Here is a 15515-nt window from a genome sequence, read left to right on the forward strand (position 1 = left end):
TATTTAATTTTATAGAATGATGAATTCAATATATATATATATATATATATATATATATATATATATATTACTCAAAAGGGGATTAGTAAAAAGGAGCATGAAGGTAAAAGAGAAGGAAGAAGCATGATCTAGGAAAAGAAAAATTTTCTAATTTTTAAATTTTATGGATAAAATATATCCACTTTTAACAATCTAGATTCTAGAGGGTGAGAGAAGTTCTTGTTCCCAAGGTGGTAATTCTTTTCCTATTTATCTCCCTCCTTTCCTTCCTGACTACAACACGTAGCAATATATAAATAAAAATAATGGACACAAAGTATACAAGGAGGCTCTACATTACAAGGATATTCTTGGAGGAAACTCAAGCAACGATCAACAAGCTATGGTCCTGCTGAATGCACTATTATTTTAAATTTAAGTGGGCACTTCATTCAAAAAAGAAATCAAAGCTGGGATTCGACTTGCCGTACTTATCCAAAGCCGGTTAGGCATCCAGTGGCAAGGGCTTGATCATATCAAGAGTCTTGTGTATCAAGTGCTACTACCTAACCTCAAATCACCAAACCTAAATTCCAATACTCTTCTTCCTTTTTCTTGTTTTGAGAAAACGAATTTAAATACTCATTACTTGCATTTGCTAATGCATCACATAAGTTAATTATAAGAAATAGATGGAAGAAGCAGCTGAAATCTGAAGTAAAATTAAGCTATCAGTCGCTCATTATTGAATTTAAAAAAAAGGAAACAAATTCCTCAGACATGGGAAGCTCGATTATAGTCTGTGTGCACACATATTGGGCTCCTGACTTGATGGTTGCCATCAGACCATATGATGGAAGCTGAGGCAACCGAACGAAACGAGAGTGGCCCCCCGGAAACCGTCACAACAAATTTTTGCTTCTCATACAATTTAGTAAAAGATAGCACTTTGGGATTCACTGTAACATTAAGTTTGGAGCTGGAGTTGATCCTTGCTGTGTATCTGGAGTTTGAATGGCCAACATTTGTAACCGTCCTTGGAAACTGCACTCGAAAGCTTTTATCTGTATGAACGTAGGCAGCCATTGAAGGGTAGTTCAGATCCCTTGCAGATCCTTTTGCATTCTTGGGACAAGTGATCTCATCTCCAGCTATGCGCCTAATCATCGACTTATTGTAGCCTTGATGGCACAGCACTTCTGCGTAATCTCTTGCAGTGGCATCATACACAAGACCTGGACTCCGTGCCTTTCTTGGGTTGACCTGGCCAGCTCCATAAGCTAGTTCAGCATCCGAATGGTAGGAAGGATTCATTGGTGAAGCTACATGACAAATCAAAACAAAAAGTATTGCATATAGTTAATTTATATGAAAGTATCGAACATAGATTATTATGATTGTTAAGTAATCATGTTTTATTTTTTATAGTTAAAGGTAAAAGATCGATCCCTAGAAACAAGATCATGAAGCTCCAAGGGGTAGCTGATTGGCCTGAAGTAATCATGATTTTTAAACCTCAAGGTTAGGACAGTTTTGTATCTTAGATTACTTGAAAAATCTTATCCATAATTTTTCAATTTTGGTTGAATTTGGGGTTAAGGAAAAAAATTTAGATAAAAGACTTCTAGAAGGTAGAACAATTACCAGTTGTAATCAGAGCAGACATGATGGCTGCTGGAGACCATGTTGGGTGGAATGATCTAACATATGCAGCAATGCCTGTCACGTGAGGGCAAGCCATGGATGTTCCAGATATAATGTTGTACTTGACCGAACGTGTATCCAACTTAGAATCTGACACCATGGCCTTAGGGGACCATGCTGCCAAGATATCAACTCCAGGAGCACTTATATCAGGCTGCAAAATTTCCCAACACCATTATGATCGTACATTCTAACAATTAGTTCCTAACATAAATGTGGAATGTCATAAATCATCTGCATTCTATGTATCTTCTGAAATGTACCTTCAGAATGTCCTTCGTGATGTTATTTGGCCCTCTAGAAGAGAAAGCAGCAACAGTAGGGGCTTTAGGATCCAATACCTCTTCGCTTTTGTGAATGTTAGCCACAGGTTTCCTGATCCAATCCCCATTGTAAGGGATTCAGATGCAACGACACATGAATGTCCCAAACATTTCGATCGCTTTGCATTTAAAATGCAGGAAAATAAAATTACCTGGCATTGTTGCTATAATGTATAAGCTTCTTGCGCTCGCTAAGAGGAACAACGAGTGCTGGAAGAGGGTATGTGAATGCGTCATCTATCTTATCAATCATCACCATACCCTTAGCGCCAGCTTTTAAAGGTCCTGATCCATCAGCCGTACTTGGGCACAGAATAATCTTGCCGCGCACCTGACTCTCATTTAGGGACCCTAGGTCACAATAACTGTGAGAAAAAAAAAAGAAAAAGAAAAATGATTGAATGAAAATCGAATAAAGAGAAGATAGGCCGTTGTCCGGTAAGCATGAAAACGAGTTATCTACGCTGACCGCATTACCTTCCGGACGTATTGCCGTCACCAAGAGAAATGAGTAGTGGGTAAAACCTTTTCTCTGTGGGGAAAGTATTGACAGAACTTCCCTATCAAAAAGGAGCAAACCATGTCAAGATTAAGTAATTGGACATAATCTAGAGGTAAGAAACAGATTTTATTCAAGGAGGGAGGGAAAAAAAGCATAAGCTAAATAACCAACAGCACTTACCACGATAGTCTCACTGTTTCCTAGAAACAATTTGTCTATGAAATGCCGATCTATGGTGCTAGCTGCAGCTACCAGGATCCACGGAGCGACATTCGATGCGGTACCACGACCTGGACCCTCATTACCAGCTGATGCTGATGTTAGAATCCCCTTCTTCATTGCATGGAAGGAGCCAATGGCTATGGGGTCTTCGAAATACGCAACTGGAGAGCGAAACCCAATAGAAATGGATATGATGTCGACACCATCAGCTATTGCATCATCGAAGGCGGCCAAGATGTCATGACCTTTGCATCTATCTTCCCAACAAATTTTGTACACTGCAATCCTAGCCGAGGGTACTGCACCTCTGGCAGTCCCACTTGCCAGGTTGTACAGGCTCGCGTTCCCCACCGCATGCCCAGCCACCGTGGATGCAGTGTGGCTGCCGTGGCCTTGGAAATCACGTGCTGAGAGTTCCTCACCCGGGGGAGAGACTGAGGAATGGTAGTAACGGGCTCCAATAATTTTACTGTCATGGTGGGCATAGTGCATGTTAGTGTTTCTCAAAAGAAAAAAAAAAGCTGATTCTAATTTAGATAGAGCTTCCAACAAGATGAGAGGAATTGATAAGGGAGTGCGTACTTGTTACATGTGAAATTTAGGCAGGCTCCTTTCCATCTTTTTGGTGGTGGACCAAGCCCCTCATTGCTAAAAGATTTGGCTTCAGGCCAGATTCCTGTGTCAAACATCCCAACAATGACATCCCTCTCCAATGCTAGATTTCTCCTTGCAGTTTTGGTGAAACCTAAGAAGTCCCATGATCTTGTGGTGTGAAGCTTTAGGGTTCTACTGGGGAACACTGATACTATCCCTCCCATGCCTACAAGTTTGTCCAAAATATATAATCATATAATTCAGATTTATCTACTTGGAGTTATAATTATCTATCAAAAACGGGATTTGCAAATTAAGACAGTCCAAGCATTGTTTGAAAGAAAATACCAGCTAGCTTTTTTCGCTCTTGATCCATAAGTTTGGCAGCAAATCCATTAAAGCTCCTTTTATAGCTATAGACCAAGCATTCACGAGCTGAACTGCACCATTTCAACCATATTTCGTAGAATTTTGATCAGTTCGAGCATTTATTTTCTATGTTTTTATTTCAACACTAGTGCAACGCGACGAGCAAGAGAGAGAGAGCAAGAGAGTAGTATACAAGCATGTGCAAATACATGTACAATTTGAAAAAATAATGAACTAAAAATTTGAAGTAGGTGGAACCCTTTTCTTCTGTTTCTCACTAAAAGAAATCATAGCATCTGCAACATTATTTTATCGATATTTAAAAAACATATCGATAAATAACACTTTGCTTCGGATTTATGATAATCGTCGGGCATTGGTTTATAACTCGTCTTTTATCATAGAACCTTAGTAAACACTTGGCCCACCATTTATGATAAATTCCAGAGTATTAGTTTCTGGCACATCTTTATCATAGAATCCACAACATTATTTTAGTTGGATTTTTTGAAAAACACCACCAGAAAACATTTTATCCAGCCCTTATAATAAATTCCCATTTATTAGTTTGTAACTGGTATTTACTATCCTAAGTCAAAAATACTCTTTGAATTGCTAATACAAAATAAAAATTCTATCTACAAGTATACATTAATAATGAGTTCAATTCTAATCCTAAATAAATATGCAAGATATCAATTTGGCCTAGAATCTTAATCATTGATCAGACCAAATTTTGTATTAAAATTAAAACTATATTGAAAATTATAAAAAAATTAAATTATATGATATAAAAATATTAAAATTTTATATTAAATACTATCGATAGTCTTTTTCATTTTGTATACAAGGGAAAAGGATAGAATTTTTATTAAAATAAATAATTATAAAATATGAAATATCAAAATGTATTCAAATGAGTATCTTTTATAATATGTATAAGCTTTTAATAACCATAATAAAACCTTACTTTAACATAGTGGATTATTATTAAGGTGGCCGGGTGGTTCTTACCTTGTATTTCATAATATCCAACCCACTAAATCTTCGCCCTGCATGGGGGTCCCCACGTTTCATAGCATTTAACGCTAGCTCAATGCATTTATAAAATGTGGGGATCATAAATATAGTGAATCACAAAATCCTTCCATTTATGGGATATAATCCCCAATGCTCCTAAAAAGTGTAGGGGATATAATGGACAGTATTTTTTGTTTCAATTTTTTCAGCATTGTTTAACTTTCTTGTAGAGTCACAAGAAAGAAAAAAAGGAAAAAAGAAAGGATCGACTGAAAATAAATAAAGAAAAGAAGGTAACATAACCAAGGTCTATTGTGCCGGTACTGGGTACCGTATTGGTTGCCCAACGACACGAGTTCGTACGGATCGTGTCGGGCCCGTACCAAGAGAGAAAACTCGCAGGAGCCAGAGAAGGAGGAGAAAAAGAGAGCGAACGGACGAGGAGGGAGAAGGAGCAGCAGCAGACGCCGGCGGAGGGCCATGGAGGGTCGGCGGTGGCGGCGGAGGCTGCGGTCACATCCCCTGTTTTGAACCAGGGGACGCGGCCCTCCGCCGGCGTCTACCGCCGCTCCTCCCTTCCTCCCCTGCTCGCTCTCTCTTTCTCTTCTTCTTCTCCGTCTCCGGCGGCGGACCGTTTTCTATGCCGGAGTCGTATCCGGTACGGCTCAGAACGGGCGGAACAAGGTTGGCCGTACCGGTACCGAACCCCGTACCGGTGCCGCACTAGTATAGGCGTACCGAGTGTCGGTACGGTACCGTACGCTCGGTACCGACCGTACCGACATTGGTGTACCAATACCGGTATCCATCGGTACGGGTACGGTACGCTTGGTACCGACTGGTACCGACCGGTACAGCGAATCTTGGGCGGAACTGTCCAATTCGGAACGGTTCCGCATTCCTTGAACATAACTGAACATGATTTTTTTTTTCTAATATTTGCTCTAACAAGCAATCAGAATAATTTTCTATAAATAACTTCTGTGAGAACAAGAAAAAACTTGAATGCATGCAATATCAAATTAAAATTCATGGACTCATGAGCTCAAGTAAATTGAACCCCTTCTTCTATAAAGTATAAATATAATGAGAGACAAACCTGCTTTCGAGCACTTGATCAAGTAAATTGAGATGTAGAGTCTCAGCCGAATAATCCTCCAAATTCTGGTCCCCCATATAAACAATATAAACCTGCATATGCATCATCCCATATGATTGAAATATTCATGTTCCATTGCATATAATAGAAATGGGGCTAGAAACGGTGGGTGGGAATTGCATGCAGCTCCAAGAAATGATCTGCTCTTGCCCGACTTCTCACCTGTCTCACTTGATCAACAGCATGAGTGGAAGAAGACCAAAGATAGATGGAGGCAAGGGCAAGGAGAAGACATTGAGCAGGTCTCATGGGAATGATATTTCAAGAGGCTTTGAGAAGAAGGTGATTCCTCTGTGCTATGATGTCCTTGTTTAGGAATAATTTAGGAAACTAGGCCGTTTCCTCCATATTTATTGATTGAAAGGGTAGAGATAGTCAATGGAAGGAAATCGCTTAAGGAGAACGCAAAAGGTGGCAACCTTGTAGTATATCGAAAGCAATCTTTTTTTGGTACAAATGGAAAGCATATCTTCGCCAGCATTTATTTTACCCATCTGTATGCTTTCCCCTTTCACGCATTTATCTAACCTAAACAAGTGAAAAGGTTGACAAATGTCCCTACACTAGCCAGCATTGTGTACAGATGCTATGCAATGTCTTGTAGGGGCCATGCACATGCAAGTGGAGTGTGGCATCCCCAACATCGGAAAATCACTCTCGACTTCAGCTGTTTTTGCTTTGATCGATCTTCACAATTTTCTAAATATATAAGAGACATTTAAGTGATCAACAATACTATCCCATACTTTATTTTAATTAAACATAAAATGGAAAAAACTGAGGATAATTTTGACCACGAATTAACAGTCGTTATGACACTGTAACCATTATTACATAATGATTTCATAGATTGCTCATTGCATTATGCACATGATAGAAACTATTTAAATTATATGGTTACCTATACACTATCCCATTATAATCGAAGTTATATAATGGAATAATTTGATATTATAATATTCACTAAAAAATTGATATTTTATAAAGTTATTCAAATTTTTGTACCACCCTCCACTGAATTAGTATGTACGACCTGATGAGAAAATAATTTTCTTCTGTGAGTAGTGGTTTGAAAATTTACGCTATTATTCTTTTGTTATTGTCCGTTAATTTTAATTATCATGCTACTATAACAATCATTGTGACAATAATGGTTCAAACTAAATTATGTTAAAAGATAGGGTGGGCAAATAACTACCATCATAAATTTCTTTTGGATGAAAGCTATTTTAATTGATATAATGAATATAACAAAGAATTTGTTTTCTTAAATAAAATAAATTTGATGGGATTCATCATAATGAAACAGCATCATTATTAAAGCCTTCTATCTAACAATTCGAGAGGATATGTTGATAATTTTTTTTCAAAATAAAACCATGAATCTTGGTTAGTTGTGTACTCAAACACAGTAGCTTTTCTCATGATGTATCATTAACGTGATCCAACAACTATGACAAAAGAGAAATGAGAAAAATATTGCTCGTATGTTAATTTTTTGCTAAACATCTATATATGTTTTTTGGCCTATCAAATGGCATTAGAGTTGCAAATGGTTGATATATAACCAACCTGTCATAACCAGATAGACCTACGAATTGTGTTGGGGTCAAAAATTATTAGGTTCTTTAGCATTTAAGTTCGAATAAGTTTGGGTTAGGGTTTAACATATTAGAGTGGCATTAATTATTAGGTTCCCTACGGTTATCCTGCATCAGACACAATATTCAAGTTGTTTAAAAATGCTCTAATTAGTGATATAGTCATGCATTTTTCTTTTCTGACACTTCAGTAAGCATGCTTCTTAATAACATGGCGCTTGCAAATAAAAAAACACAAGAAAAAAATCTTAGCAATTTCAAGAAATTCCTAGCCAAATTATTTTTTAATTTGGAGTTTGTCAGTTATTCCAAATGCTGTAGGCACCAAGCAAACTGAATTCAAATGACAGTGAATCTGTCATTGGCTTTGATACCATTGAAAAAGGTTGACAATATGGACACATCTGGATACAGAGATGACCTACGTACTTATATCAAAACAAAACATCCCTAGAACTATAACAAAAAATCAATAACATAGAAGTTCTATCCAAAATTCTGAAATTGAAATAAAGAGTTTCGGTTTCTGGTCCCAACCAAACCAAAACCAGGGAACTAACTAGAAGCCAATTTAAACAGATATCGGTTTTTAATTCTAATCGTTTGCATTTATTCATACTTTCAATGTTATTGAGCATTTTCTCTAGACTAGTTGAAATTCTGCAAGTTCAGAGGATGCAAGCAAATTCAGAGAAGTAAATATTTGATGTAGCTTTTCCTATACTCGGGCTCAAATCTTATAGACATTTCTGCTATAATGAGTTAGACTGTAAATAATATTCTACACTCTAAACATGACTTTCTGAACATTTATTTTCAAAATATGTTTTTTTGATTGTTTCAATGCAAAACTACAAAAGATCACATTTAAGGTCGCAGAAAAAAATATATTCTCAAACAATGTCTAAGTTATTGTTCTTTATTTACTTTATTTTGCACTAGTTTTTATATTTTATTTTTTGATTCACATTTCAAATGAAACCAATAGAACCATTGAGACTGGAACTCATAAGAACGAAACAGAAGGTAATTTTGAACCTTGGCCTTAAGATAATGTCTACCATTGACACCTAGTTTATAAAAGAGCAAGCGTTGAAACTTGCAAAAGCTCAATAAATTCATTGCAATATAATATAACAAAATAATGCAATCAATGGAACAAAGCTACAATGTATAATAATACTATCCACAATGTCTCATAAAAATAAAGAACTACATTCAGTCCATACTTCTAAGAACAATGAAGCTATCAAACTTTCAAGTGATTTTAGTTATGTTACATATATGCAACTACAACTTACTTTTAATATCTGTTATCTAGTTCATAATGGTTTTGCGATATGCCAAATAAGGTGAGACTATCTATTAGCATATGCAATACCTGAAAGTTGGATCCACCAGTAAGTCCATCAATATTTAGTACCAGCCAAAAATAAGTCCATCAATATTTAGTACCTGCCAAAAATACACTTCGTGTGACGCACTTGCACAAATAATTCTAAACAGGCCCAAATATTACCTCTCCTGCAAAGAAAATATTTGGCCTTATCTTGCTCTCCATGGTGTCAAGTGATATTACAAAAGAAAGAACAAAATTAGATAAACAAGGAACAGTAAAAAAAGATTTGCCAATAGATACATTAAGAAAAATATGAACCTCTGAAAATGGAACACCGCCAACAGTGACAAATTCATCTAAAATGACCCTATAATAGCAAAATAATAAATTCATAGAAAACATGGTCAAAAGTAGGCATGCTCAACTGACAATACAATCGAGCGTGCTTTATGCTTGAAATATGATTTGAACAAAATTGAAGCATACCTTTCCAACAAACTTAAATGGGCAGAGAGCTAGTGAATTTAAGTGGTTATTTGATATGGAAACCCATAATATATCACCATCTAAACCCTGAAAAAAGATGATTTGTTTTGATGCAGAAGAGAACCCTCGAATGTTTGAGAATCAAAAATAAAAATTTCATTTTAGAAGGTGAGACAACCTCACGTTCCAATAAATGTCTCCAGAATCTTTTCACCAGGCCTAATTGTTATGGAAATGAATTGCTTGACTTACGCTTCTGCAGTGGATATGCAGGTTCATCAGTTCATTTTGCAACACTGGGCATATTCATCAAGCTTTGATGTTGAAACTTGACAATGATCACTATTTCATATGTACTTTTTTCAGCAACCATTGTTGAAATATGATAAAACTAAAGCAGTTTAATTCTCTTAGAATAATAAACAAATTTTGATATAAGCACCAAAGGGCTAGATTTCTCGATCAATCCTTTTACCCCTCATTCTTTTCTTTTTTGGGTAAAACTGGATATTATTATATTATCCTTAAATAAATACAACCATGAGATTCTTTTGCCCCTCATTCTTCAAGAATTACAAAGATCCCTTTCGAGTTTGAAATTTAATGTTTTTTTCTCCACTCCTGATATATGTGATGATTGTTATTTAACATGTCCATTGCATAGTATTTAGTAACTTTTACGTTAATTAATGTAGGAGCATGCCCATGACTTAAGCAGCATGTTGCTGCTAGTAAATATGAAATTATGAATTAAGAACAAGGTATTCCGAACCGGTACCAGTAGGCGTACCGGTGGCCTACCGGACTGGTTCATCGTTCTTGGTACCGGGCCCGTACCGAGAGCCGAAGTCGGAGAAGACGAGGTGAAAGAGAGAACGAGCAGGGGAGGGAGAAGGAGAGGCCTCCGCCGCCAGCGGAGGGCCTCGGAGGGCCGGTTTAGGCCGTTGGGTGACTTCATGCCAGAGTAGGACGATCCATTTTGCCTCCCATCATTTGCCCTCCGACTTCCGAGTTCGAGTCGTTCTTTGGCTCGAGCGAAGGAAGTAACTGAGCTGTGGATCGTTCTGTGCTACAGCCACATGTCCGTGAAGGTGTATGTGCCGTGTGGGATGCATCTTTCTTATCTTTGGAGCTAATCGGCTTCAGGTCGAGCTTCCCGAGTCAAGCTTGAGTGGTTCGAGCTGTTAACGGAAGTGGTTAAGAGAGCTCTTCAATGCGTTGCGTGCGCGCTCCCTTCCGAGGCGTTATCTGACGGTACGCGAGGGGTCAATCATCAATGCCCCGCTCCCCGAGACGGCCATCATGATGACCGGCCTTTAGCACCGCGATACAGGAAGATCTGCTGAGGAAACTTCTGGGCTTGCCACGTGGCGTGATATGGCTGCTCGGCCGTCCGGGCAGGCCGATCAGAGCCGTTGAGGTAGGCTATATAAGGGCTTGGGGATGTCTTAGGGCCTCCATTTGTCCTCCATCACTCTCATTCTTCTTCCTCCCTGCCGTCGCCCTCAAGTTCTTCGAGTATTCTTGGTGCTTTCCGGCGAGTTTTGCAGCGGACTCTTGTCCTTCATCTTCGATTCCAGGCGGTCTCTCTTTTTTTCCAGCTATCCTTTCTGGTGACATCTTAGGTAGGTGTCTTTTCCTTCTCGGTCGCTAGGAGGGTGTTCACTTTTTTCCATCTTTTTCTTCGTCTTCTCGTCCTCTTTTCTTGATTTTCTGAGTAAAGCGGAGCCCTTGATGTCAAATGCAATGGGTTCTCCTGCAAGAGCTCCTGAGCCCGGCATGGGTCCGTTCTGAGCTCGGGCTTCTTCATATGTGGAGGAGGCCAAGCTCGAGCTGGACCACGGTCCGGGTGGTATCAGCTCGAGTCTGACTGAAGAGGAGCTGGGCTTGGTTCGGGCCCAGTTATTCTACCTGCGTGAGTTTATTCTTGAACTCCCGGGGCCCGAGGCTCGAGTCACCGACCCTCCACGAGGTCGGATCGGGGCGTATGTGGAGACGCTCTGAGCCGGGCTGAGGTTCCCTCTTCACGGATTCATGAACGAGCTTCCGGCGACTTAACGCCTCATACCTGCGCAGCTCGCTCCGAATTCGTGGAGAATGATCATTGGCTTCCTGTAATAACCCCAAAATATTTTTTTTATATAAAAAAAAGGATAGAATAGTCCTTTAAAATTGATATAAGGGGTAAAATTGGAAGGAATCAAAAGATAATGGCATAGTTGTAGATGCGTTGAAGTGGTAAGGGTAAAATGGGAAGGAATCAAAAGTTAATGGCATAATGGTAGATATGTTGAAGTGTTAGGGGTAAAATAGAAATTTAATAATATTAAACAAAGGATGAATAGTGCCTTGATGTGATTTAATTGGAGGGTTTGAGCTGGCTTTTGGAATGAAACCGAGAGACAGAGAGGGGAGTCTCAGGCGTGAAACAGAGAGGAAAGAAAGAAAGAAAAAGAGAAGAAGAAGAAGAAAGAAGAAGAGGAAGGGGATTCGAGGAGGAAAGGGATCTCGGTTGCGCTGCCAGCTGAAGGAAAAAGTGTAGATCTCCTTCTCCTCTACGCAAGGACCTCGATTTCCAAAAAGAAAAAGGGTAAATATCCATCTCTATCTAGTCTTTTGATGATATTAGGCTATACAAAGGGTGGATGTAGTCTAGAGGGGTCGGATAAGGATTGTAGAGGTGGTTAAAAGAGGAAGAATCGGATTTCGACAAATTTTTCCGGCACTACGGAAAAACTGTGTCGAAGTCCCAACTTCGGCAAATTATTTCGGGGGTCAATCGGCCTCCGATGGTGATGCATGTTACCTTTTTGGAATTCCCTATGAGTGTAGAATGTTAGGTAAAAATTTCATCAAATTTGGAGTCCCGAAAGTGGATCAAAACCGGGATGAAGTAACCCACTGTCAGTCCGGGTTACTGTTCATCCGGGTGGAAAATAAGGGATTTCATGCTATAATAGAGTATTAAGCCTAGATCAAGCTAAAAGGGACCTTGTACTCATGCAAAGGAGTCCCTAATACACATAAATAGTGAGTTAATTTATTAAAAAGAAAAAGAAGAAAGAAAAGAAAAGATTTAGGGAACGGGGGAGTTGAATCAATTAAAGTTTCCTATATTATAATTGGCACGTAGATTATAGCCCTTAATACAAAACTAAATATATTGTAAATGCATGTATCAGTTGGGCAAGAAGCTAGGGAACAAGAGGAAGAAGTTCCCCACTACCAGCTGTAGATTTTTGGAGGCGTATCAGGGCCGTGCCGGATTGGCAGGTGAGTGGGAGTCATGTACTTTGCACCATGAGCATTCTTAATTCATTTTCATAAATGTCGCCAAGTGTGAATTGATTCCACTTGAGCATATTGATTGATATTGTAGTAGATTCCTCTATAATCTTGATTCTCCATGCTTGATTATCCTGTACATGCATTTGAGGGAACATTGAGAGGAATTACGAGGGGTTGATGAGTAACCAAATTGATTCCGAATTGTGAAATAACTTCTTTTGTAAATTGATTTCATTTCCTCTATTTCAAAGACTTGTGAGTAGTAGCTTTGATTATACTCCTTTATGAGTAATTAAATTGGATCTGAATTGTGAAATGACTTCTTTTGTAAATTGATTTCATTTCCTCTATTTCAAAGACTTGTAGAGCATTTTCACCAAAAAAAAGACTTGTAGAGCCCTTCTCATGGTATATTGAGTTGCATTGTACTCCCGTGATTCCTCACTCCCAACCCTGATGTTAGTTATAATTGGGTCGTGGCCGAGTGAGTGGTAGTCTTGATTATGCTCCTTTTTAGTAGAGTATTGGGAGGGTGCATTATGGCATTTATGCATGGCTTGGCAGTATCTGCAGGACACCTATAGTCGATGGGGTTGAACATCGGCCTTTGTGCACATAGTAGCCTTCTGGGTGGGCGGAGCCCAGTCCCTTCCTAGGGGGGACACGGCCCTAGGCGTAGGATCGGCCGGTCCTACGACTTATATTCTGCTTGCCGCCGGGCATAGTAAGACCCCGCGAGGTGCAGTATGGCTTTCCGCGGATGTAGAATTCCCGCGAGGTGCCGTTTAGTATGTAGATGTGAGATGGATTTCTGTTCTGGATACTGGCCAGCATTTACATGATTAGCATGGTGTCTTATCCTGCATATGCATGTGACAGTAGGGAGTTGTTGCTGGTTCGCCTGGGGCGTAAAATCCACCTCCCAACAGCTGTCTAGTGATGATTTACATATTGGTGTGGTGTCATATTCGATGTATGCATATGGCAGTAGGGAGTTGTCGCTGGTTCGCCTGGGGCGTAAAACCCACCTCCCGATAGCTGTCTTGTTGATGATTCAGCCTATTGACACCTGATTTATATGATTCAGTACTATAACCTGTTGAGTGTATTCATGTTATCATACATACTTCTTTGATTATTCTATATATGCTCCGGATGAGTTGATTGAGATTGCGATGATTTACTCCATATTCTCTATGTTGAGTTCATGTTCATCTTGTTATTGATCTTGAGATTTTACCTCGAGTCATGATTATATCTGGTCTCATGTGCATAGTACTCTCTACTCCACTCACTGAGTATTTATATACTCACTCCCCAGTTTGGTGTTTTTAATTGCAGGGCAGGTATTGTATAGAGAGGAGCAGGATTAGTGGTTGCCTGCTAGCTGTGCCGCTCCATAGTATAGTATAATATAATGTAGATAGAGGTTTATACCTGTTGGTGTATTATAAACCTTCTATTGTATATAGTGCATAGTTATAGTCATAGATCCTGTTGTGGATATGGGTTTGACCATGGATGGATTAGGAAACAGGTATATATATATATGTGTTTAGATGAGTTATATGCCTGAGATGATGTATTGATATATATTGTCCAGGTTCATTATGTGACAGATTATGTGATTGTTGCTCTGACAGGTAGTGTTGTTGTATGTATTGAGATAATCCTGACAGGTCACTATAGAAAAAGTGATCATTTTGTGCATGTATCATGCCAAATTTTTCAAGATTTATTGATGATTGATAGGTAGTAGGGTTCTACGTGGTAGCTGGTGGCCTTATGCCTACCCGCACCCTAGGACCGTCGCGGCGGCCCGCCGGGAACGGGGCGGGGGTCGTGACAAGAGGTGGTATCAGAGCAAAGGTTAAGAAGAGTCCTGTCAGAGCAATAGGGTGAGTCAGGATTAAGTATAGGATTATACTATGGAGCATAGGATTTTTCTGTATATTAATTGATGAGTCATTTATAATTCAGTAAAATATATTATGACTCAGTGTGTAACGACCGCCCTTTCTTTTTGACTCTTTTAGAGACATATAAAGAATACCTCCAAGGAGAGGACTTGCTCGTCCTGGAAGGAGGATGGAGCCAGATATAGCATTGGATGCGGGTTCTGCACATGTCGAGCCCCAAAGAGAAAAATCTCCTCCTGCTGATAGATGGAGGGTTAATGATCAAGGAGAGGTAGGAAGTAGAGATGCATTGATGGAACAGTTACTGGCGGAGAATCAGGCTCTGAGAGAGCAGATTGCTCGGGGGAAACCTCCTGCCCCGTCAGTAGTATCCATCTCACCTCCTGTACCTGTGCCAAGAAGTTTGGCCAGGCGAGCTCTAGATGATGAGGGGATTACTGTATAGGAATTTCTGAGGCTTAGAACCCCAGAGTTTAAGGGGGAAGAAGGTGAAGATCCTCAGAGATTCTTGGAGGAGACTGAAAAGATGATACGGAGACTGCCCTGTTCTGATGCAAGAGCTATAGAACTTGTAGGGCTTACAATGAAGGAAGATGCCTGGGACTGGTACCAGAGACAAGTGGAGGACAGATTGTACAGTAGGAATCCTCCAACCTGGAAAGAGTTCGGGCAAGCAGTGAAGGATGAGTTTTTGTCTCCGACTGAGAGGCAGAATCGGGCTCTTCAGTTTGAGAGACTGAAGCAGATGCCCGGAATGAGCGTATCTGAGTACGCTCGTGAGTTCACTAGATTGGGGAAGTATGCTCCTTACATCATCCCCACTGAAGCTGCCAGGATAGAAAGATTCAGGCGGGGTCTGATTTTCCCGCTTTATAATGCAGTATTGGCAGTAGAGGTCCCCACGTTGTCTAGGCTGATTGATAAAGCAAAACAGTGGGAGACCAGAAACAAAGAGGAAAGAGCTGAAAGAGAACAGAGAAAAATGAGTGTGGGGAAGGAGCAAAGCAGTA

The 15515-nt window shown here is 39.6% G+C and overlaps 1 protein-coding gene across 2 annotated transcripts; it reads right to left on the bottom strand.

Moving 5' to 3' along the window:
- Window positions 1-672: 672 nt before the first annotated feature.
- On the bottom strand, window positions 673-11504 carry LOC103720105 (cucumisin-like). 2 transcript variants are annotated; one of them, XM_008809666.3, is made up of 10 exons: window positions 8855-11504; window positions 5813-5904; window positions 3673-3764; window positions 3313-3550; window positions 2689-3199; window positions 2484-2566; window positions 2159-2371; window positions 1947-2058; window positions 1624-1837; window positions 673-1301 (listed from the first exon to the last, which is right to left on the bottom strand). In XM_008809666.3, exons 2-10 carry the CDS (start codon window positions 5887-5889, stop codon window positions 754-756), a joined length of 2088 nt encoding a protein of 695 aa, XP_008807888.2. In that variant the 5' UTR covers window positions 5890-5904; window positions 8855-11504; the 3' UTR covers window positions 673-753. The 2 variants fall into 2 exon arrangements, with proteins under 2 accessions (XP_008807888.2, XP_038990453.1); XM_039134525.1 differs by lacking the exon at window positions 8855-11504 and adding an exon at window positions 6035-6768.
- Between the last annotated feature and the right edge of the window lie 4011 nt (window positions 11505-15515).

Source organism: Phoenix dactylifera, chromosome 16, assembly GCF_009389715.1.
Source record: "Phoenix dactylifera cultivar Barhee BC4 chromosome 16, palm_55x_up_171113_PBpolish2nd_filt_p, whole genome shotgun sequence".
NCBI classification, from domain to species: domain Eukaryota; kingdom Viridiplantae; phylum Streptophyta; class Magnoliopsida; order Arecales; family Arecaceae; genus Phoenix; species Phoenix dactylifera.

Coding starts and splice junctions, on each gene's coding strand:
- LOC103720105 (XM_039134525.1), bottom strand. CDS start 6,121: ATGAGACCTGCTCAATGTCTTCTCCTTGCCCTTGCCTCCATCTATCTT. Junction 3,551..3,672: donor AGAGCGAAAAAAGCTAGCTG/GTATTTTCTTTC, acceptor ACAAACTTGTAG/GCATGGGAGGGATAGTATCA. Junction 3,200..3,312: donor CTAAATTTCACATGTAACAA/GTACGCACTCCC, acceptor CCACCATGACAG/TAAAATTATTGGAGCCCGTT.